Source organism: Cinclus cinclus, chromosome 13 (genome assembly GCF_963662255.1).
Source record: "Cinclus cinclus chromosome 13, bCinCin1.1, whole genome shotgun sequence".
NCBI classification, from domain to species: Eukaryota; Metazoa; Chordata; class Aves; order Passeriformes; family Cinclidae; genus Cinclus; species Cinclus cinclus.
In genome coordinates, this window is record NC_085058.1 from 8714025 (window position 1) to 8739222 (window position 25198).

Sequence of the window (25198 nt, forward strand, 5' to 3'; positions counted from 1 at the left end):
GACACAGACATAAATTATGTTGGTCCAGTGCTGCAATTGCATTTTAAGGGTTTACAAACAAATTTGAATTTTCCAGGGACTACCATTGTGTTTAGTCACATGGCTATTGAATCTTCACAGTACCACATGTAAAATAACTAAATATTAAAAATCACTAAGTTTTGAAAATGTATTTTGTCATTTCCATAGTTTTGTGTATTTGCTGATACATGCAATATACACGTTGGATCAACCGGTGCCAAGTAAGTCAAAAACTAAAATCTTTTTAGCAGTTGCTTCTTGTACAATATTTGAGACTGTCCTTCAGTAAACTACTGAAGTAAAGCTGGGAAGAAATCTTTGCAGAGGATTTAAATCTGATTTGCTGCTTTAAGAGGAGCAACTGAAATTGTTAAACTGTTTAAAAAAAAGCCCAGCTAAATAAAAAAAAAGTCAGCAAACTTCATGTATTACAGTATCATAATCTGTGCTGCTTCAGGCTCTTTGCAACAGATCTGCTCAAAGCACCTTATAATTCAGCATATTGGATAAAACATTGGAAAATATTTCTTTGCAAAACACTGACTTGCTGACACAGTTGTTAGACTTCTGTTTCTGACTTGCTTTTGCTGAAACAGTGTAACAAACCCAAGATTTTTATACAAAACAGATAAGCAGCATAATTCTGAGTTTTAATGAGAAATTATATCCATTTTTTGTTTGAATTTGTATACTGGTGTTGATTTATTGAGTGTTCATCACTTATTTTGATAAATTTGTAGTTGAATAATAATATTTTCAATTCAGCATTTTGCAACAAACCAATTTTAAAGTGAAATTTGTATGGATATCACTCAGTATTTACTGATAGTTAGAGGCCTTTATTATCCATTCTTGCAGTATTGCACTACATAACAATAAAGAACATGTTTACAGGGTTTTCTGGGCCAAATTCAGCAGTCTGTTATGTGCAAACTCCTCTGAACTGCAGGGAGGTTATGCACATGTGATCAGGTGCAGAATTTGGTTCTGTGATATGTTTACAGGTTGCTAGTTTCTACAGCTGCATTTTTGTATTCTTTCCTCCAGTGTTAGTCTAGAAACCAAATTTGTTAATACAGTATAACCAAAGTCATAACCAACAATGTGCAATTTATTGTAGATCAACTTGTCATATATAAATATTAGTTTGATGTCTTTTGTAAATGTGGGTATTTTTTGTATTAATGTTAACACTTTTTTTTGAGCAGGTGCTGGTTAAAATGATTAGCAAAGTTGGTTCTGAAAGAAAAAGATTGGTTTGCATACCTGGCTTGCTCAAATTTTAACATTTTATTACCAATATGATCTGAGGAAATGACAGTACCTAGCTTTGGCCAGCAAATTTCTGTTTAGTCACAGTCTTTATAAATATGCAAGAAGGAAGTGTAGCACATCTATCCCTGAAGATATGTAAATTATGTAACAAATGTTAATGGGTCTTAAGGGACATTTAAAATCCCGATTTGTTTTATCCTTTGACTAGGTCATTAGGACTGAGAGTATTACATGTAAATAAAGGTAACTTATACAAATTTCCCAAATCTATATGCAGTTTTGTAAAACGTGAATGATATATCAGTAAATCTGTATAGATTTGAATGTAGCAGGTTTTGTTGCATACTTTAAAGTATAAAATAAGGATCCTGAGAGCAGTAAATAAAAGTTTATTCTAATAAGCTGTGATTCAGTTCTTTGATGTGCAAATCAGAAATCTTGAAAACAGCAAGACTTGAGTAATTTTTATACTCCTTGGTAGGCCATGGCAGTAGTTCCACCACAACATGCTGCTACCTTTGCAGAGCTGTGAACATGCAGCAGTGTTGTTCCCTGGTGTGCTCCTGAGACATGCAGCCTTGGAGAAGTGTACATTGTGTTTCTCTAGAAGTTCGAGGTCACTGTCAGCCTTCAGTGCATGGCCAGCCTGGGGAGGCTATGGGGAGGACCCTCAGCAAAGCCACTGAGCAGGTGAGGCAGGGCCAGGCTCCTCCCTGCTCTGAGAACCTTCCCAGCAAGTGCACAGCCCTAGCAGCTGGTGGGGAGTGGGGAAGGGGTCCTGAAACCCTGCACCAGCAGCAGGGAGTGCCCAGCAGCACGTTCTTTCGGTGGGCTTTAAACTAGGTTTGAGGGGAGTGGTTGCTGAGGGTGTTTGAGGGTTGGTGGTGCTGAGTGTCACAGAATGGCCTAGGTGGGAAGGGGACTTGAAGTTCATCCTGTTCCAACCTGCTGCCATTGGCAGGGCCACCTCCCACTAGACCAGGCTGCTCAAAGCCCCATCTGTCCTGGCTGTGAGCACTTCCAGGAATGGGGCAGCCACAGCTTCTCTGGGCAACCTGTGCCAGGGCTTTACCATCCTCACAGTTAAGAAGTTTTTCCTGATATGTAATCTAAACCTAACTCTCTTTCGATTTGAACCCATTCCCCCTTGTTCTGTCACTACATGCCTTGCCCCATCTATCCTGTAAGTTCCCTTTAGGTATTGGAAGGCCACAATTAGGTCACCTTGAAGCCTTCTCTTTTCCAGAGCAATCCCAATTTTCTCAGACTTTCTTTAGAGGAGAGGTGCTCCAACCCTCTGGTCATCTAGGGCACGGTGACAGGAGTGAGGCAGCCTTTGTGGAGGATGCCACAGACTGAAGGGGGCCTGCCTTGTGTGTCTGAACACAGAGGCAGCCAGGGAGGAGTAAAAGACATGGCCTGCATTGCTGGATGCAGGGGGGGACTGTGGAAGGGGCAACAGGCTGATGCAGACCCTTGTGGAAACATCCTGGTCAGGACTTGCCCTAGGCTGCAGTTTGTCATGAGGAAGGGAGCAGGGTGGCTTTTGTAGCTTCTCAAGGAATTCTTCAATTGTAAACCCTGGCTCTTAGGGGTGACTAAATTCCCTCACATCTGTGGGCAGGGCAATGCAAGGGGAAGCAACCTGGGAGGCTTCTGTGGGGGGATCATGAACAGCCAAGCAAGAGTGCAGTCTTGGGCAACTGGGGAGATGCTCTTTGGGATCTGCTGCATGTCCCTTTGAACTTGTGTTTTCTGCACATCAACCTCTGTATTCCCTGAAGCACGTACACAGAGCATGGGGGGGGGAACTCCAGAGACACTCCTGTAAACACCAATTTTTTTTTCACCAAAAACACAGTTTTTCATGTCAGCTGCAGACTTCTTACTGTGGAATTGCAGAGAGGTTAACAGCTGCTTCCTTGTGAGCCAGCAACCAGCTCTGTGCCACTGATTCCATTGCTTTTAACACCCAGCAGTGCCAGGTAAGGGGTGAGGAAGAAAAGTTTCTTAGGTAGGTAAGAGCTAATCTGCTGGGGGGGGGGGGGGGGGTAGTGGATGTAGGGTTGATGTTTAGCAAGAGATTTTATGCAGGTCTGGTTAAGAAACATTGATCTATGAAAAGACTGAGAGATGAGAAAGATTTTGAGAAAAATGTGCGTTCTAGGGCAGGGGATGGATCACAACAGGAGGGAGAGGATGGCTGCAAAAGGAATAGTTTTGCTTTCCTCAGCTTTAAAAGCACCACACTGAGAATTCAGGGGAGTTTGTGGTTGCAGTTTTCTGGGCTGTTCCAAGCTGGAGAGCTGTAAGCAAAGCAGTTTGCTCCTGTTGGTTGTGGTTTCTGCAGGCCGGTACTGATTCCAGCCATCCTGTGTAGAACACGGAGACTCCGGTGGAAGCTGTGCCGGGATTTGGACTCCTGGCTGGGCTGGGAGTGGCTGCGGAGCCTCCCTGGGCACTGGAGATGGCTGGGCCAGGTCCCCTGTGGTCAGTGGGTGATGGGGCACAGCAGGGATGTGAGCTGCTGGCACAGGGGTTAGATGTGTTAGGATGGTGTGTGAAACCTCCGGGAAACTTTTCAGGGGCTGAGCTTCCCAAGGAAGTTAAACTATTTCTCTTGCTTGTTTAATGAGGCTGCTGGTGGTGTTTGTTTGTGTGTTAATAATTACAGTTATATAGTAAAGGGTGTTTCTGAATAAACAATTATGCTTTTGAAGAAGGAAATTTATTTAGCCTAAAAAAGGTAAGTTTATAGATTAATCTCAAAAAAGGCTTGCAGGGGAAACTTTAAAATTGCCCCTTTACTCTGAAGGTTATGTCTGTGTAACAGCTCTGCAGTCAGCTGGTAGGGAAATGAGACTTTAGGCATGAACAAGTCACATTCAACACTCACTTGGAGGTTTGGGCCAGTGGATGCTGTGGGCTTTTCCCTTCAAAGTTAATTTCTCTCAACAGACAAGTTTTTAGGTGGAGTGTTACTTGTACCAAATCTCTCACTTCTCTAAGTGGTGCAGATGATTCTTCAGCATTCTGGCTGCATCATGAGGTAGAGATGTGGATTTAGGGGAAGTTAAAAATAATTTCTGTAGAAAGTGCCATTAAGTCTTCACTTATTCAGTTTGAAAGACACAAGACTTAAATTCTTTTTAATTACTATTAAAGCATGACAAATCTGTAGCGTATCAAACAAGTTTGGTGTTTATTTTTTTTTTTTTTAGAGACAAGGACTAATGCATCAAACCTGAGCAAAATACATGAGTGTAAACTACTAATTTTTCTTCTTTGTCCTGTTTCTCTCCCTCTAGCCTCACTATTTCATACATACACTTATTTTGTATGCTATCTAGTGCCTTGACATTTGATTTGTTCTGTAAATCCATAGCACAGTTTGGTTGTATTTCATTAACTGATGGCTTCTTTACAAAAATCTGCACACGTGTCCTTGAAATCCACATCAACCTCTGGCACTGTCAGTGTGGAACATGTGTCCTGGATCAGCACAGATTTCCTTTTTTTTTTTTCCTTGTGTACTTTTTTCAGTGCAATTCCAGCATTATTTACCAAATACTTGATACTCATCAATTCCCTAGGGTGGGAATTGCATCATGGCAATGGTAACATAACATGCTAAAACATAAGAGATAGTTAAAACTGACTATGTGTGCTTTTAAATATTGTCTTAATTTTACTGATTTCTTATGTGGTCAAAAATAATGGCAGCTGTTAGGATGCCAGATTCTTCTGTCTGTCATTTTTGCTGCTGTTTATATGTATTTTCTTTTCTGTTTCTCATTAATTAGTTTATTGTGGTATTTCAGTTCTTTACATAGGGTTTTATGATATTATTTTTCTATTACATTCTGCTTTTCATCAGGCAGTTTATTTATTTTAATATCTCCACTTTTTCAACTATTAAAAGACTCACTGTGCAGTTCTTATTATGTGAACTCAGGAACTCATCTGCAGTCTGACCACCACAAAGGATCCATACCTCTGGTGTCATAGAAGCATGCTTTTGAAATGTCTATACTTTAAAAACCCACACCTACCATCTCATCTCCAAAGTTATAAATGGGAATTAAGCATTTAACAGCTGCCATTTTGCTCTGCAGCATCACAGAATCAGTAGATGTTAAGCACAAGCTTTGGTGCTCTTACAGTGAATCATTTTTCTTTGAAGTGGAGACTTAATTGCTTTTTCTCTGTGGAGCATATATCATTAGCACGCTAATCAGAATACAAACAACTCCCTCATTATCCCCTTTGTGAGAACTTCCATGTAATGCTTAGTTTATGTCCACGTGATTCTGTAGAAAAATGTTTTGTTTTGCTGAGCTGTCCTTAATTTGAGGCTTCTTGCTTAATGAGACTTCAAACAAATTTTGCATTGTAGGTTTCAGGTTCTTATCCCAGAGAGAGGCTTAGGATTTTGGGGAGGGGGGAGGCCAAGCAGCTTGGAAAATCTAAACAGACATTAAGTAAGTGAGCCTTCCTCTTGAGGAAAGACAGATAAGGCAGCCCTCTCAAATGTGACAGAATGTAAAACTTGCCGTTAAAATAGACCACAGGCTAAGAACGTACATTGCAATTTGTTTTTCTTAACCCATTTTGAGTTCAATGTAATGGCAAATGTTTTCATAATTGTCTGTTAGCTTTTCTGATATTTTCTACAAGCTGAAATATTTCTGGTGGGATTTTGTTTTGAGGGCTGGGAAGTATGATCTTCTAGAGGCTGTGAATATACCTCCTTCTATGCACTTCTGCTTGGGAGTATGCAAAATACTAAAGGTTTAAATCAAATTGCCCTGAGGACTGCTTACTGACCTTTTGAATGCAAAGCTGTCAAAACCTTCAGCTAGACATCAGCTAGAGAAGAACACTTAAGGCAGATCAATGCAAATAGAAAACAATGTGGGTTTAACTTTTGGTAATTTCTAGTTACTGAAAAACAGTTCCTGTGCTGCAAGGACTGCTGGAAGCAAACACACACTGTGAAGGAATTGCTGCGAGTAACATGTAATAGCTATTTTTCAAGGAAAACCTTTTATAATCTACTCGAGAAATTAGAAGTTTTCATTAATTGCCAAATCTTGATACAGTTATCTGAGCAGGATGCTTCATTGACTTCAAAGGGATTTTTGTCTGCTTAAGGAATGCAGGGTCAGGCCCTTAAGTAGTGATAACTTTCTTCAGTGGGTTGTCAGATATGACAAACTATGCCACTTTAATAGAAGTTACCCTGGCCAGGCCATGTCATGCCATCCCTTTGTCTGGAAAATCTGCTTTCTCCCTTTGCCCAAGTAAAGGAATTTCTCTATAGAAGATATTAGAAATTACTCTCTAGCTGAAGCTGTGGTTAATGTGAATATATTTTATTTACTGTGAATAGCTACAACACATTATTTTCTAGTTATGATAACTATATAATAAACTCAGTTTCAGAAAGTGTTTGATGGAGTTATGAGTCCCCCCCCTTCTCTCTATTGCTGCCCAGCAATTACTTGTCCATCCTTAATGGATTTATTCCTAATAACTTGTTCATGCACTATTGCTTGCTGTAATGCAGAGTTTTAAATAAATCCCTGTTTTTCTATGTAGATCCACAGAAATGGGCCCAAAACCAGGGGACTGAGAAGCTGTTCATTCCTATTTTGGGTCTCAGTCCAGAAGTTATAGATATCCTGTGCTGAAGACACACTGGTTAGTCAAAAGTAATTCTCTGTGCTTTATCAGATTGTTATAAGTGCTTTTTTTAGTATAATTAATGGTTAGCTATCAAAATGTGAGGTGCTTCTTCATCCAGTATAATATAATTGAGCTCTGTTAACATGTAGCTAAATTTTGCAAATTAATTCATTTTGCTATTCTTCACACTGAGAATTTGCAGTCTGATTGTAAGCCTAAGATCAGATTTTCATTTATATAAATGTCTACAATTTTTAAAGATAAGAGGTGAAGTTGAAATTTTGCATGTTTACATAGACCTGAATTTGAAAAAAGAACAACATTTTGGTCACGTAAATGTTTTCTGTACTGGAAAAGGTCCAGCTATTTAATTGACTCTTAAAGTGCAAACAGGATGGATCAGTTGGTCTCTCACTGGAGAAAGAAATTATTCCTGATTATGCTGTATCAAATTGAAACAGCCCAATCAGTTGGTGTGGGGTTGGGCCATGCTGGGGAGTGGGCTCCAGGGTGACTGGGGGTGTCCTGCACTGGAGCTGTTAACAGGGCAGGCTCCTCCTGAAGCCAGCAGGAGTTTGAAAACCCAGCAAGATTTGGAGGGCTGCTGTCTGAAGGTTTGCTCTAGTTGGGTGCTGCAGCTTGCTGAGGCTGGGTGGGGTGGCCCCAGTTGCTCCAGATGGGAATTCCACCCAGTGACTTGCAGCAGCCTGGTCCTCAGTTGAGCACATGAGGCCAGTGTAACTCCCTAATTTGTCATAACTGCCCCACACACATGGCACACATACTTTTTTTCCACTAGTTACTTAGCATGAACATTTTGCTATGTATTCCATATGTGTATTATTTAAACAATACAAGTTCCATCATGTGCCAGCATCTGGCCACTGTGATCTTACAGAGGTATCTGAACACAAATGACAGCAAAATGTTATTTAGCATTTAGCAAACATAATCCTGGACGAATGATTAGCAGCACAGATAGCCAGATAGTAGAACAGTTACTATGAGCAGTTTTACTATGAGCAGCTTTAACTGCTGGTTGCTCTCCTGATGAATTATGCAGCCATACCTGTGTATGCCACATGCTGAATTGAACCAGGGGGTTAATTCCAGCAAGACAAAAAAAAAAGCTGTAATTTGCCCCTCAAGTTATTTCCATCAGGATTATTTCTCTTGATTCCTCACTTGACCACACAACCTCTTTGCAGCTGGCAGTGCCTATGCTGGGTTGGCAAGTGCTGAATTGCATTAAACTGAGGGGACCTGTGGATGTGCTTCCAGCAGAGCTTCTGATCTCCTGCTCTGCTGTGCCTGGGCGGAGACCAGGAGGAGACCTAAGCCAGGTTAGTAATAATGCAGGGGAAGGAAGAATTGGTGTGGGCTGCTTTGTTTCCCCACATTCCCTTGGGCCATGCAGGGCACTGTGATCCAGCTGTGTCTCCAGCCTTCATATCCTGTCCAGCGCTGGGCAGACAGCTCTTCCAGAGCCTTTAAATAGGGGAGATCCCCCCAGGCCCGCAGGTGACTCCCGCAGCCCAGCTGAGATAAAATCCCAGCAACTGCAGCTGATGGAGGCAGCAATTTGAGCATCAAAAGAAACCAGCCCTGCAATGCCCGGCTTTTGGCTCCCCTCGGTTCACCCCCCTTCGCTCGCTCCTTGCACCAGGGTGTTGCCTTTAGCGGGTCAGCCCAAACTCTTGGCAAAGCCGTTTTGGTGCAAGTCACAGCTCCGTGTGGCCCTTCAAAAACATCTCAGCCTCCATCCCTAAAGCCGCCTTGTGCACAGGGGCATTTGCAGGCCAAGCCTCTGTGTGCATGTGAGGGGGAGGAGGTGCTGGGAACATGCCTTGAAGGCTTCAAATCTGTTTATCTTCACACTCCTGAGAGGCGATCCCTCTCCCGTGACAGGGCAGTGCGCTGGCGGGAGCAGCGCTGGCAGCACCAAGATAAACCGATGGGGCACAGCCTGCTTTGGCCAAGTGGCCTCTCCCTGACCAGCAATTCCTTATGTCTCTGTGAGATGAAATGGGAAAAGAGCAGCAGGAAGCCTCCTCCAATCCTTCTTTTTAATAGTTCCTTGGGATAAATTGTAGATAAGAGGAGAGACCGCATTGTTAACATGCTGAGAATACAAAGACAAAGGAAAGGCAATCTTTTACAGCAAAAATAAATAGGTATCTGTAGCATGATATATTCAGCAGTATGTCCAAATAGCTCAGCTAGCCTCTGACTTGCCTTGTTTTTAACTGATTTCATTTCTAATATTTGTTTTATCATTGCAAACATATAAAGGAAAAGAGGAAGAAATAATTTGCCTGTTTCCTGTTGTAACAGCAGAATGAAGGTAACTTATATAGGGATGAAAGGAGACCATATTTCATGCCTGTTGCAAAACAAATAGCTGCAGAACAGTGAGTTATCATGATAAGCATGACAGACTAACAAAAAGCTGCCTCTGAGAGATTCCTTTGTAGATTCAAACATAGAAAAGGGTAACCTAGGAGATATTTCCTTTTTGTTTAGTTATTCTTGGTCTGATACTTACTGTATTGACCCAGTGGCTAAACACTTTGATTTATGGAAGATAACATCAGAGTACAGTACTGCAGCATTTCCAGGATTTTGTTTGTTTCCTTATTGGGGAAAGGGTTGAGAGAGGGGGCTGTACTGAGCCAATTAAAAAATATATACATTGCAAATGTATTTTATGGGACAGCTTCCATAAAATGGGAGTCTCCACTTGCTGGCTATTCCTGTGTCTCACGATTTCTACATATACATAAACCCTTTATGAAAAATATTCTGTGTTTCACAGTACAAGTTCTAGCTGCTGTTGCCAGTCTGTTGCCACTTTGGTCCCATGCCAGCCAAGTGGTGAGAACTTTCCTTCCAGGAGTGCTGAGCATCCCTGAGCTCAGAGGAAGTAAATGGTGCTTAACTCCTTTGGGAGCCCAATCTGGCATGGCAGAAGTGTGCAGGCTCCCTATTCTGGGAAATGTTTCTGGTAGTTTGACTGATCTGAGCCACTGTCCCATGCTATTGCCATAACTTCTGCTCCATGTTGCAACCCGTGGTGTTTTTACATCTAAGAGCCAGACTAGGGAGATTAACCAGCAGAAAACAAGCTCTACTGAAAAACAGAAAGGATTTTCTGACAGGTTATGTGTTCAGAGAAATTCACTGAAGCAGAGGAACATCAGCTGTGGCACGAAGGCCAGAAGAGAGAGCTTGGAACTGCAGTAAGTCCAAACTCCACACCATAAAGTCTTTACACTGAGAGAGCATGTATGTGAGAGCAAGAGTGCATCTGGGATCAGCTATGTCCCTTTCTCTGTAGCTGGGTGGTTTGTTAAAAGTACCAACAAAACTTGGTGGTTTGCATCTAGGAAACAGCAGGCTGACTGAGCAAAAATATTTAGGTATTTTTCAGACCTTCCAGTAGCAGAAAATAGGCATGAGAGAGTAAGAGAATGCACTTTGCCAGATCCCTGTGAGATTGCTCTTCCAAAGTGCCTGTGGTTACTTCCAGCAGCAGGTGAGAAGATATTGGGGTGTAATCCATCTCCTGCTGAAATTCATGGCAGAGTTCCTCTTCATCTCATGTGACAAGCCTTCAAGGGTGGAGGTAAACATCTAGAGGCTGCCTCTGGGACACTGTGAAACAACCTGGCAAAGGTACACCACTGATCTAAGCCATTGAAACACTGGAAGGTGGCTGGAAGGGGAAAAAATGCTAATATAGCAAATAATTTTATTGCTTTCACTTTGAAGTTGTTGTTTAATGACGAGATCTATGTTAAAATCCCTTTGTCAAGGTGTGCTTTTACTGTACAGGAAGGCTCCCTGGAGAGAAAGTTCATTAGCATAACAAGGGCTCAGCCTAAAATGTGCTTGCCCATCTGCTCAAGGAAGGAGCGAATCTCCTCTGGGAAGGCAATGGAGAGGGGAACTGTACACAGGTTTAGAATGAAACAAGAATCTACTAAGTGACCAAATGTGCCAAAAGTAAACATATTTATGGTGGGTCTTAATAGAGTCAGTGTAACACACTTAAAATCCGGGAATACAGTTGTAATTGGGTCAGGAGTTTGGCACAAGGAACAAGTGTCTAAACATGCTTACAGTGACACCAGATCAAAAACACTCGGGGCAAGAGCTATAAGGACAGAAGGGTCTACCCTGAGAAGAGTTAATGACACCCTGCCAGGAGTGCAGCGTCGTGGCAGCCCCTTAGCTGGGCTTTGGGGATTCTGTCTGAAGGCAGAGCTGGCTGGTGGAAATTGCTGTAATTCCCCTGCAGTTAATGGGTCTCTGGCAATTACCACTGCTCCCAGCCTGCCCTGGGCTGCAGCTCCTGTACTGCCACAGCCACACTCAGCTGCCCTGCTCTGCCTGGAGCTCCAGCTTCCTCCACACTAGCAGTGACACCCAGCAGCTCCTACCAGCAGAGCTGGAGGATGAGCTGGGACCTGGCCTGGTGACTGGGAAGGGCTGAGCCTGCGGGGGACCAGGATAATGATTATATGTCCGTTTGAAAATGGATTTGGGCTCTGGGACCCCACTACATCTTAGGAGCTATAGCTAATTGAGGATAGTGATTGCACTTATTCCAATGGGGACACTTTAAAGTGCTGTAAGTGACTCTCTCCATTCCCCTCCTTTTCTGTTCCATGACATTACGGTGTTAGAACACAGCCATATGAAGCCAAAACAAGAGAAAAGAGCATGTGGGCAAAACCACTTTCCCATTTCTGAGCTTGTTAGATCAGGTGGGATACATCAGCATGTGGGAACCCAGCTCAGGCCATTTGTAGCCACACCAAACACCATCCATGCTGTTGTGACAGCTTTTTCCAGACCACAGGGATGAAAGAGCTAACATGATGCTATTCATTTTCTCAGATAGGGGTGAAATGCTCAGTGCAAAATTGACAACAGACCAAACAGGACTGTTTCTGGTTTAAGCTGAAGGAGATGTAAATGTTCTAACACCAGAAAAATCTTATTCTAACATGGAAAGAAACTGCATTCTCTCATCCTGGGTTTGGGGCTAAAGTGATCTCATAAATACAGAGTTCACCTTGGTAAGGTCTGGTTAGTGAATTTTCAGCTTCTTTCCTTTTAATGAGACTGCTACATTCCATCCCAGGGAAGGATGTTTGCTTTCTAGAGATGCTGGTAACACTTGAAACAAAGCGTATAAGCACCTCAATCATGAGATTTCATTTATGTTTGGAAAATCCCTCTCTTTGGTTTATAATAGTACCAAAATTCTGGATTTTATAGCTATAGCTCAGTTTAGCAGTCCTGGATGTATTGCCAGCTGCTCATGGAGCAAAATGTTGATCTGTTCAAGTCAATCTGATTTTTAAAATCTTTCTTTATAGGAAGCATGTAGATTGGTCTGGCCAGGGCTGATGCTGAAATGCAGCATAAGGTAAATCAGGTTATTTACAGACAGCAACCTTGACAGCATGCTGTTGTTCCAGCTGTTGATAGCACTTCAAAGAGAGCTTTTACATAGGAAAGGGTTTCTATGAGTGAAAAGAACCACAAAAACTGGGGAAGTTTGGATAACCAAAAATACAGCTCGAGTCAAGCAAAAAAAGTCCGTGTTGGTGACAGAAGACAAATTGCTGCCTTGCAGCAAAGCAGGCATGTCTTTGTTTATGTTGGCTGGCAAGATCTTCTACTCCTGGACTTTCTGTCTTTCCCAAGATAATGCTTCTGAAATGATTGGCCAAGTAGATAATTGTGTTCATTGGCTGCATATTTAGAAATACTGTGTATTTGAGAAAGTTACAACTGGCAGTGCCTTTAAATTGTGGTTCAGTGAGTTTATCAGTTATGTATGAATTTAGATAAGTTATCACAAGTCTGCACTATCTCTTACCCAATTAATTACTGGGAAATGTGTTAAAATAATGCATCTTGACAAATTGAAGAGGGAGAGTTTATACTCATCTAGCTATTGAACTGCTTAGTTCTAGTAGGAATTGTATTACTTACTTTGTTAAATAGAAATGTGAAAATGAAAATATTGGTGTTTGTAGCTGCCCAGACACAGGCTCGAAGAGCATTCCAGGGGGAAGCACTTTCTTTGTTAAGCCCATTTAAGACAAATATTGCATTTGATCTCATGAGTCAAAATCTCCTGCTGGCACAGTGTTGTTCAGGGAGACGGTAAAGCAGTTTCCTCATTACAGCAGAATACAGCAGTGAGCACAGATGACACAGATAAGGCAAACCAGCCCACAAGTAGGACAGTACTAAAACTTGCTCTCTCTCTCTCTCTCTCTCACTATTTTTTCTTTTTTCTTTGTCCCCATGTCAACTCAGACCAACTCCTCCTTCAACAAAGGCTAGTGAATTGGGCAAGGAGGTGTTCCCCCTGGGACAGGTGGGAAAGTCTCCCGTGCTGGGCAGTACAGTTCAGCCACCTACTCATATCTGCAGGAGGCAGTGCCAAGGTGTGCAGGGAAATGACTTTACATCTCCCTGGGAGGGTTCCAGCCCTCCACCAACTGACCAAGGCATCTGGCATAGAAATGTTACTGGATATTGCAATCTCACTTGTGTTTTTCTTTCTAGGTGTGCTGAGCTCCTCTAGTAAATTTTGAATGCAGGTCACACTGATGAACCAGTGTTTAGCAGGAGAGAGTACAGTGCCAGCATGAGGTGCAGATGAAAGTTGTGAGTTTACCACAAGAAAGAATGAATATTTAGTCATTATTGCTCAAAAATAATACAAACAAAACTGCTTGTGATTTTTTTTTTCATAGTTTACACTTTTCGGATTAGATAAAATTAAAACACTGAGGAAAATGAAAAAATATTAGGTCAAGTGGGTCCTGTTGCTGTATTTGGTCCTATTTGGACATCAAAGCAGTGCATGTGCAGTTCTGCTCTACAGAGTGACTGTGAAACTGTCTGGATGCTTTTTGGGTAAGTGATTTGCATGTAAAGCAAATATTTCCTAATTACCTTCCCTGAAAAGTCTGCTTGTGTGTTTTTGACAAGTGAGGAAGGTGATGTAGATTAACCTTACATCACATTTTAGTAGTTCTGATTTTCTCCCGAAGACTTGCAGAGGAGTCACTGACTCAGGCTGTAGCCAGTCCCGGTGATGATGCAGCAGAAAGGACTGGTTTGGTTGCCAGCTCTCAGCTCAGTGAGCTTTGCAGTGCTGGCTGGAACAAAAAGCAATAAAAACTTGCCTGTCACTGAAGTCAGCTGCTCTCACAATGAATGCAAACATAGGGCAAATCTGCTGAGTAAGAAGATGCCTTCCTACATGGTAACTGTAGAAATCTGAACAGACAAAAAAAGAGACTAGAACTTGCTGGCTGCAAGCATGGGGTAAAATCAGGGGTGGAACCGAAAGCTTAAATGATAGCTGCAGCCTTTGATGGTATCTCTCATATTATCCAGAGGGTGCTGATAGCATAAATTCTCAAGCTATGTTTGCTGTTTAGGTTGCATTTTTGCAAGCTACTTTGAGGCAGATGTAAACTTAAGGCTGTTTTCTAAGGATGTAAGTGAAGGGCAGCTCATCTTCGACAGCACAGCGCTGTCCCATGCGGCCAGCTGGAAATGGTTTTGTTGGTGCTGTAGGACGGGCTCAGTGAGAACCACTAACAAAACTGGCTTTTTATTTTGATCAATGCCCATCCTCAAGTCAAACGTTAGTCTGCATGTGTGGGAAGGCTAGTTTTATCTGGGTGTGAGGATGCTCTGGCACACCTGGACAGTGCCGCACCTGCGCCGGGTAGCGAGTGCGGGGTCCGGGGCTCAGCACCTCCCCCGGTTCGGTGCTCCGGGCAGGGAGCTCTGCGTTCGGCGCAGCCCTTCGGTATCGCCGCGCCGGGTCCAGCGCACGTGCAGCCGATGCTCGCCCGCCGGTGAGCCGCGCGGCGTCCCGGGGGAGCCCGGCATCCCGGGGGAAGGCATGGCCGGCGGCTCCAGCCGCGGCTGGAAGGCTCAGCCCGCCCGCCAAGTCCCACGGCCGGCAGCGCCTGCCCGGCTCGGGGGTCGGCGGAGCTGCCGTCGGGTCCCGGTGCTGCCCGGGAGGGGCCGCGGCCGCGGGGCCGCGCTCGTGCCCAGATGGCGCCGGAGCCCGCGGCCCCTCGTGCTCCGGCCGGCCGGGCCCGCCGCCCCCCGCATTGTCCGCCGCGACCCCCGCCCTGCGGCCCGCCCCGTCCAGCGCCGTCCCTCCCTCCCCGCTCCGGCCGGCCCTGCCCCTCGCCCCTCTTGTCCCCAAAGGCCAATGGAGACGAGATGCAGAGAGTAGGGCCGGGACGGGCGCGCCGGGGCCGCGCCGTCCGTCCGCAGTCTCCTCCCCTCGGCCGCTGACCGGTGTGTGGGGCGGCCGGCGGGGCATGCCAGCCTCGTCCCGCTGAATGGCGCCGCTCCGCCGCCGGCCGCTGCTGCGGGCGCTGCCGCTGCTGCTGCTCCCGCTGCCAGGTGAGTCCGGCCGGCCCAAGCTCCATTGTCCGGCCCCGCTGCGGCCGCCGCACGTGGCTTTATTTATCCGGCAGCGGCGGGACCGGCGGCGGACGGAGCGGGAACCGGCGCCGGCTCCGCGCTTTGTTCGCGACGGAGCGGGGGGGGGGGGGGGGGCCCTCCGCGCTCTGCTGAGGGGTTTTCGCTAACGATTCCTTGTAAAATCAGCCTTTTTACGACGCGCCTCGCTCCGGCTGCTTTGGCAGGCTTGTAAAATTAGCGAACTTGCCGGGCGGAGCGGTCGCACCTGTGTGACCGCCCCGGCGCTGCGGCCCCCGCGGTCACCGCGTCCCCAGCCCGAGCCCGTGGGGAAAGCGCCGCTTCTCCGGCTCCTGGGCTTTTCCCAGCCTGTGGGCTTCGCGCCGCTTGCAGTCGGTACCGAGTTTCCCCGGAGTTGTCCGAGTTGGGAGCGCCCGGAGCGAGTGGCAGCGATGGCTTCACCTCGTGCTGTGCGTTCCGCGGGATGACTCGGGGCTCGCAGTGCGCCTGGGAACTTGCACGTCTCTGCTTACATGTCTGTCCTTACAAATGAATTCTTTTTGTTTGTTTGTTTCCTTTTCTCTCTTAGGAGTGTGGTGCTTTAGTGAACTGTTTTTTGTGAAAGAGCCTCAGGACGTTACTGTGTCAAGGAAGGATCCGGTGGTTTTAGACTGCCAAGCCCGTGGTGAAGCTCCTATAACTATTACATGGCTGAAAAATGGAGGCAAAGTGTCTGAAAATGAGCGGATCTACACTTTATCCAATGGCTCGTTGTATATCAGTGAGGTGGAAGGAAAGAAGGGAGAACTGTCTGATGAAGGATTTTACCAGTGCTTAGCGCTGAACAAATATGGGGCCATTCTCAGTCAAAAAAGTCACCTCATGCTAGCAAGTAAGTCCCAGGTCCTGTTTATTAACCTGCTTCTGAGTTTGTGAAGGCAATTCCCTGAATAGCGTACAGCAACCTATCATTTTGATTGTGTACATGAAAAGTTAAAATGCAAAATTATAGAGTCATTCTAGAGAACCTTTATTGCTTTTTAGATGTTTAAAGATTATGGAAAAAACTTATGGTGGTCCCTTTTTCAGTCCCTGACGTGGCAGAAGTGGCGCAGGCACCTGTGAGACCTCTTGGGCAGTGGTGCCTTGTGTGGGTGGCTTATGTGTGTCACTAGTCCCTGGAGCAGGTGGTGATGCAGAGTCATGCTGGCTACAGAAGTCCTAGGTCTTGTTTCCCAACTGCTGTTCTAGCAGCCTTGCAAAGGTTATCTACAGGTCTGATTTAAAAAAAAAAAAAAAAGAGAAAGAAATTCCTTGTTCAGTTGCTTGATGTTGTGTTGTGCCATCTTGGGTCAGGGTGGAATGATTAATGTAGATATTTTTCTCTGGGAGAGGAAAGAGGGAAAAGGTTTTCTGGGCAACTGTAAGGTCTTGCTTTTCTGACACATGTTCAACTGAGCAGATGTGGGTGCTGTCCCTTTTGGTTCCTCTGGAACCTCCTGTAAGGGTCTGTTATGTGGTTCCAGTGGGAAGGGAGAGTTGCATTTCTGGAGTGACTCCCTACTGCTGGGGGAATGGTGAAGGAAATAGTTGTGTCTAAGTGCCTTTATGGCTTTAACAGACTGACCCCGGGTGTTTGTTGCCCTCCATTTTCCTATCATCTTTAAACATTGAGCAAGAGATGCGTGTGAGGAGAGGAATGCTGTGCCTTTTTCCATGGCAGTGCAGAGCTTTGCCACTAGACTACTTCTACAGCGTGATCTCCTTTGGCTTCCCAAAAGTATATAGCAATGTACTTTTCAAAGAAAAGTAAATTTTGGCAAAGTAAAGAAAACTTTCCTTTCAAAGAAAACGTAACACGGAGAGTACACAGTTTATGTAGTGTTCTCATGTTCCCTCTATAATAGGACTTAACTGATGAACTTAATCTAATAGGGAAAGACTTCCTTTGACCTCTTCGACCCTGTTCTTAGTAGCAAGCTGAATCAAACTAGTGCTGGTACCTCTGTGAAAACTTGACATTAGTTCTAAGTCACAGATTTTACTAAATTCAATCTGAAACTAGTAATGAAATTGGTACTTTAACTTACATTAAAAAGAGTGCAAATGTTAACATTTGTTAGCTTTTTTTCTGTGTACTTCTGACTTGATTGTAAAGACTGTCCACGAGATGCCCCAGGAAGGTGTGAAGAGCCTTGTTTGGTGACCCAGAGCACTGGGTGATTCAAAACCATCCTGGAAGCAGGTAGCTCCAAGTGAGTGCTGAGTTTTCACATACTGTAAGAATGTGAAACTCTGAACTCCCCATTTCAAAAATCTGCCTGCATATTACTTTTTGTCTTGCTCATATTGTTGGGCTAAGTAATTAGTGGGTGCTTTTGGTAAAATGGTGAAAAATGAAGTATTAAAATTTTTAACATTTAAATTCACCTCACTAAGTTTCAGAGTGTCAGCATGATTAAAAATTAGACAAGAAAAGCCTCCTAGAGAGGATAGGATTGTTTTTGTTGTTAACACATAAAGCTAGGCAGCGGCTGATGGATTCTGTGGGTAGCACTGGAAAATTCAGGGCCTGTTTAATTTGGAGACATTGCAGGATGAGCTCTGTGCTTAATACCAGAGAACTTCTGGAATAGTACAGAGCACTATAGTAGAATAGCATAGTAATGCAATTGTAGTATTTGGTTTTCTTCAGACCATACTGAACTTCTGTAAATGTTTGTTTCTTTCTTACACATTATTTAATCAGAAAGGTGGTTTAATTTTGATGATTTTCACGAAGAAATTCTTGTGAACTAATAGATTGCGTGCTGTGGAGATTCTTGTTTCGCAGCCCCTTTTTTTTTTCTTCCTCCCCTTCTCTGTGCGACAAAAGGTTTCTTTTTCTTCTTTGAATACTTGAAAGGCTTTCTATGGCTGTTGGAGAAAACTGGAAGAGATAGCGGTTCCATAATGATCACAGTAGGTGTTGTTGACTTAGTGATTAAGTGGTTAACGAGTGGCTAACATGAAGTTATCCTATGTAGCCGTCTCTTCTCTTTAGTCATGCACCAATCTGAGCCGTTTCAGAATGTCATCTTTACTGTAAAGCTGTGAAATTGGGCAGTAATTTGTATTGTGATGATTTGGAGCCCATAAAACACGTGCAAAATGAGTTTTCTCTCTCATTTGCACAGTGTTTCTGCCCGCTCTCATGAACTAATTGAACTTTGCAGACATTTTAGGTGAAATAAATGAAAGTCTTGTGGGGGATTTTGTAGCCTTACAATTTTTCTTTTTAGAAGCAGTTGTTGGTTGCTGCAAAGGCAAATTACCTCGTGGTCAGGGTACAGAAGGAACTATACATATTAAACAGGTGGAGAATAGGCATTAAATGGGCATTCTTTCTTTGGAGGAAAAAAGCAAATGCTCTCTTCAGTTGCTGGTAGCAGCAGGGTGTGAGGATGTTCTTTTACTTTGCCTGGTCAGAGGTTTTGCCAATAAGCTTATCTTTTGGTTCAGAATTGTAATGTTTAGTGTTGCATTTGGAGATCAAAAACTTTAATCTGTCCAAGAGTTTAAGATCTGAACACACAAGAAGATCAGGTCTTGGTTTCTAAAGTTAGAAACTGGAAGCTTAAGGTTGCACTCTTGGCAAGAATTCCATTATTCATGTGCAAATTAAGAATTCACAGGGTTAAAAGGTTAGAAACTGGCCAGGATGAGGTTTACCCTTGTGATAAAGAGCAGATGACCCTCATTCATTGGCCAAAGCTTTCATGTAGCTCCTCTGCAAAGTTAGTGATTGCCATGAATTGTTCTTGAGGAATGCAGAAATTCAAATGTGAGCAGGCCTTTCCTTAAGTGTCACTATGGAGCCTTATCTCCCGAGCACATCAGAGTAGGTCTGCAGGGACAGGGTTCCTCCCCAGAGGCCCCAAGGCTTTGCTTTCCTGTTGTTCATCCATGCACAAAAGAATTTGACTAATTTAGGGCTTTTTTTTTTTTTTTTTTTGTGAGATCCCCCTACTTTTTGAAAGGAAATTCTGGTGCTGAGGTAGTGGTTAGGTAAAACTAAATATTAGTTTCAGTACATGCTTGTAGTTACTTCCAAAGCTGATTGATGTGGGGGCAGAGGAGGAGCTCCTTTGTGAGGGAACGTGTGGAGGGGAAATGGTACTGCTTAAGAACACGACTTATTCAAAATTCAACTTCTGCCACTGCTACTGAGAGAGAGATCTCTTTTAACAGAATCTAAAGGGAATATAGACTTCAGAGAAAGTCCTTGTGGTACAACTTTGAATCAGCTAGAAGTAAACAAGCTGAGATTTTTGTTTTCCTGCATTTTAAAATTTTGATTAGTCAAGCCCAGGTAACTAAGAGTCTGCCTAAAAATAAAGCTAGACTTCCAATAAAATATTACTCAGGAAAAATGGAGAAGGTGGATCATGTTCTGAAGGTGGTAACATGGGCATTGGGCAGGGGTTGGATAGGTTGCTCACTGTTAATGTCCTTTTCACAAAAGGTACAAATGGAAGTCTGATGGTTGAATGGTATATGAACAGCATTCCTAGATAACCCTTTTTCCACTTGTAACTTGCCTGAATTGATTTTAATGTTTGTGAATTAGAAGAAATGTAAGTCTAATTCTTCTTGTACAAGTTTCTACATTTCACAAGAGTGCAAGGTTATGCAAACAGAAGGTTTCTGGGAACATGCTCCTGGAGGGAAACTGTGTGTGTGCCCACTGCACTGCAGCTTGTTTGGAATGCTGGGCCCTTTACACATAGCAGACCATACTTGGTGGAAAGTTCATAATTTTGCTTACGTGCTGAGGCAGCCATGTGACTTCACTGTCACATTTTCACAGTGACAGTACTGTCACATTGTCACAGTATTGCCACTGTCCTGCCAATAATTGGCCATATTTACGTGTTTATAGCCTAATAGTGTCTTTTGCTCTGCTTTGAAATATTTGCACTGAAGGGTGCATCCAGCTGAGCCTCTTTCTGTACTGTGACAATCACATTTCCTTTGCAGTTCCAGTTGTTTGTTTCTGTTTTTGCGTTGTGCTGTTCCTTGTGTGGGCACAGCTGCATGTGTAGCTAACTCACTAGGTTGAAATAATAGAATTAAAACAAAAGATGGTGTTTAACCCAGGTGAGTTCCCTGATATGGTTTGTCTTGGAGCCACTCAGTGATTGTACTGGTGTAACTGAGAGGACTGAAGTGGAGATGGGAAGACTTAGTGGGGACAGGGGAAGGTTAATGAATTTACACTCATCAAACTAAGGCCTGTGTAAAACGTGTAGGCAAAACTGTTGCTCCTCTGCTACTGATTTTTTTAAAAATAATTTTGTACCTTGCCTTGAAATAACAGGATTAATAGCTGTGGTCTATCAATACAGTTTTCACTTTCTATGGAATCTGTCATTTCAGGTGTCTCCCAAATGCATATAGAACTCAAAGCTATGTTTAATTATTTTAAATAGTAGTGGAGAGAGGTACAAATTGTGAGAAAGAAGGGTGGTGTTAGGAGGCAGAAATGGGTTTGGACTGAGGTGGAAGTGGTATGGCAGATGGCAGCTGTAGGCAATAGTCTTGTATTGAAAGAGAGTAAAGTCTTAATGCTGTAGAGCTGGTGTGGCTACAGACAGCTCAAGGAACCTGGTGGTCTGGGTTTTGACAAGTGCTGCCCTACTGCTCTTGCTTTGATTAGTAGATTTGAATATCCTGAGAGGAAAAATTGTTTCTAAGCTAAGAGTGTGCACATAGCTGATCCTTAGTGCATTTAAATTCCAGTATTTTTAGGTAGGAGAATGAGGCTCTAATGTCTTAGTCAGCAATGTCAGTTGATAACAGTGAAAAACAGATTTTTTAACTGAGATATCCTGAAGAAATAAGAAAACTGGGAAATACTATTTTTCTTAACCCTTTTAATGTAAAATTCTCCTCTGCAACTCCTCAGGTATCTTTTCACCTGAAGTCCTGCAGAACCTTGATAGAAGACAATTGTCAATGTCCTTTAAAGACATAATTAGTTACTTTTTTTGTTGTTGGTGGTGCTAGGGCATTCCTTCCTTTTTTCAACAATGACTGAGCTGCACTTGCAAGAGCACTTCTACACAATAAGAAGTGGGCTTTTATATCGTTACCAAGATTAAAAAAAAAAGTATAAAACTTTGCTTGGTGCACATGAACAGTGTTTGTTTCCACTTCCATGTCACTTGAGAAGTGAGCTTTTTATGGGTTTCCTCCACACCTCAGTTTCAAATTTGTGTCAAGCCTAATGCCAAAATGAGGCCTTCCATGCCCTTGCTTTTCTTCCTATCTGGATAGACCAAAGCTGTTAGGGTTTATTTACTGGTTTTTTATCAACCAAACTTTACAATGTATAAAGTTTTTACTAGCTTCTTTTTTAAAAGTATGCAGAGTCTTTTTGGCAGTGCACTCTGTAGCTAATAAAACCTCCACCTGCATGAGAAATGTTGAAGGAAAACACGATGCTGTGCTAAATGTTGTTCAGAGCTGTGGCCAAAAGTATTCACTCCTTACCTGGTGCTAGTTCTGCATGTGCTGTGTGCACAAACCTATGGAGATTCCTTTCCTTGCAAAGCAATGTATGGCAGCAAAAGATGCTGTTCTGTTCCTGCAGCGTGGTGCTCCCCCCCCACTGCTCCCTTTCTTCCCCCTCCCTTTTTCTCTGCGTTTCTTGGTGTAGAAATTGTTGAAAGGGCATTCAGTAAGGCCCCCTTTTGTCAGCCAGCTCTGATTATCCTAAAGAAAAGGATCTCACTCTGAGCAGTTGTTTGCCTAGAGACTTGTTGTCATGTCTTCACAATTTAACAGCTGTGGCTATTGATGGTGTGCAGAACAATTTAAGACAATCACAAAAGAGAATCTTGGAGGAAGAATTTAAATGTTACTAAGCATTTTCCTACAGAAATATGGTCATGCCCATTGTAGAACTAATTTGTGCTTTGTATTTGTTTGCTTTCCTCAGCATTTTGTATTTTTTCCACAGTTTCTCTCCAAAATTGTGAACATAATCTTTATTTAGTTTTGGTGGGTGGTTTTTTTTTTGTTTTGTTTTGTTTTGTTTCATCAATAGGCCCAGCTGTTAAATTTGGATTGATTGCTTCCAGTCTTTATAACTGGTAATCACCACCTAAGTGAAAATGTAATCAACAATGTCAAGACTCCACATTTTGTTGAGTAAGTGTGGGTTGTATGGTCAACATTAGTTACTAGGGTCAACCTCTAGGTAGCTTTTAAGCAGCAGCATTTAGGCAGTGTCTACATTTTAAAGCTGATTGTCTCAGCAATTGAGTTAGAGCTGGAAAAAAATCACACTCGATCATTTGTGCTGGGAGTTAGAAACCCATCTGGCAGCCTTCCAAAACCTGCATCTGTAGTGGAAACATTTTTTTAAAGACGTAAACAGCAGGTTTAGGGAAGAGATGTCTGTGAAACCACCTGAGTATGGACAGTTTGCCTATGACTTAGTGCATGGAATTATTGGAAGTTCCTACCCTGTTTTTTCTGGGTATAAAAACTTTGGCAGTAGGTCACCTTCCTAAATTATTAGAGGAAAATATAAATAAGCATTACTAGACAGTTTTTTTTTTTACTGCTGCTTTCACTTTATTTTATAACACTCAATAAAAATTCTATTGGTTTTGTTGTGTTTTTTTCCAATTAAATAAAATTTGGACTTAGGGTGAGTGGAAGTTTGGTTTTGTTTTTAACAACAGAAACACCCTCAAAGACAAAATAAACCAAGTGGTATCTGGATAATGCAGTTAGCATCTCAAGGCCCTGTTCAAAGTGCTTGTTTCTCAAGTGCCCATCTCTTGTCATTCTGGTGGAGGTTTCTGACACATCAGAACATCTGCAACGTAGGGAAATAGAATCTAGGTATCATTTCCCCCAGAGCCAGACAGGTCTCCTCCTGAAGTTCACTTAGAATCTGATTATCAAAACCTGACAATGACAGAATGTGTCATCTTTCTATCTTGTGGGGTAAAAATTTCAGGGTTTCTGAGTCTTTCTGTGCCAGTATTACACTAAATAACTTTTAAACTCCCACTGTGGCCAGGGTATTTTCTGACTTTGGCTGATGAGAAAACTGTAAATTTTTTGGTAGCTAAACTGGAGCAAGTTTGTTTCTAGCCTGAGCATCGTAGCAATAGTATTCAGTAAGTAGCTGCTTGTTTACTGCATGACAGAGCAGTAGAGTGCAAGGTGAGAAATGGAATAGGGAAAATGAACTTGTTATGAAAGACACAGGAATGTTGACAACAAGCTTTATAGCCAAAGGTTTTATCAGGATTTAATCATTTGAGGCAAAAATTGCAATGTACCAAGACACCACTTCACCATCTCTGGCAGGGTTACTGGGGAGTAAAAGTCAGCAAAGAGTGCAGTTGTTTAACCTTCTGTAGTCATGATTCTTGCATTTATACCTGTTTTAACTGACTCCCAATTAAAGTAGTGAGAGTATACCCTTATCCTCATAAATTATTTGAAAGTGTTTTTATGACATTGTTTCTGCATGTGGGCAAAGCTCTGAGGAAAGGAATGACTTCTGGAACACAAACCAGACAGTGACAATCAACTCTCTTCCTCTTAAGACCTCACAACTACATTTTGACTGGTATTCTACCATTTTTTTCAATTGTAGAATACTGCTGAGCAAATGGTACCTCCAGCCTTGGAGAAAAACTGTGTTTCAAAGCAGTGTCTGCCATCAGAGTCCTGGTACAATTCTCCTGGGCAGTGAGGAGTAAGATGGTTGTTTTAGAATGGTGGCAGAAATGTATTGTGAAAAGCATGAAGACAACTGCAGAGAGGGTCTTTGATGTATTTAGGAAGAAAACTGCTATCAGGAGACTGGTGGTAGGATGAGTTTTATCTCAAAACATTGCAATTCACTCTCTCTGTATTCTGATGTGGAACGTCTTTGTCAAGCACATGTTTTAGGTAGATGGTGGCTTGGGCAACAAATTCCATTATGTGCAAGACTTGGAATTGCAGCTTTAGGTGGAGCAAACACAGTGTTTAGAAAGGAGAAAATTCTGTCTTAGCTGCAAGCTACTCTGAGTGGTGTATTGATGACAAAGCAGCAAAATTTGCCTTGTCCTGGTCCTCTAGCTGAAGAACATGCTAAAATTATGATTTAGAATTTAATAATAACAATAATTTACCTTAGCTTAGAAGTGTTAGAAACTTGCTCTTTAGCTCTGAGGTAGCAGTAGTTTAATTTTGAAATTACTTGCTTATGAGAGAGAGTTTTAAAAGAAACAATTAATGATTGACCAGGCATAAGAGGTACTTTATAACAAGAGGTAATAAGAGGTAAGTTATTACAAGCATTAAACATGTCATCTGGTGTTCTTTTAATGCATAGCTGGGGGGAAAGTTAAACGAAGTCTTTAGAGCTTGTGGTGTGCATCTTGTTTATAGTGATGGATGGGTGTTGGAAACCAGAGAGGATCCTGTGAACAGAAGCAACTTGATATTTTCAAATTTAATTTTTAGTGTCTTCAGATAATAATCCTGATCACATTGAGTGATTACATTGTTTGTTCTCATTCCAGTAGATCGGAATTTATTGTGTAAAACCTTCCTTGTTTCTGGGGCTTTCTTGGCTGTACTTTGAGCCATTTCAGATTCAAGTCCAAACACATTAAAATAAGTTTAGAAAAACAGCTTCTATCTCAGCCTTTGCAGCGTGAGCTTCTTGTGTGAAGTA

At 42.8% G+C, this 25198-nt stretch overlaps 1 protein-coding gene across 1 annotated transcript in view; it reads left to right on the top strand.

Annotated features, from left to right (window-relative positions):
- Nucleotides 1-15362: 15362 nt before the first annotated feature.
- Nucleotides 15363-25198, top strand: part of PRTG (protogenin) — a 77155-nt gene continuing 67319 nt past the window's right edge. Inside the window, 2 exon segments of the mRNA XM_062501211.1 lie at nt 15363-15447; nt 16055-16357. Coding sequence (XP_062357195.1) covers nt 15363-15447; nt 16055-16357 — 388 coding nt within the window.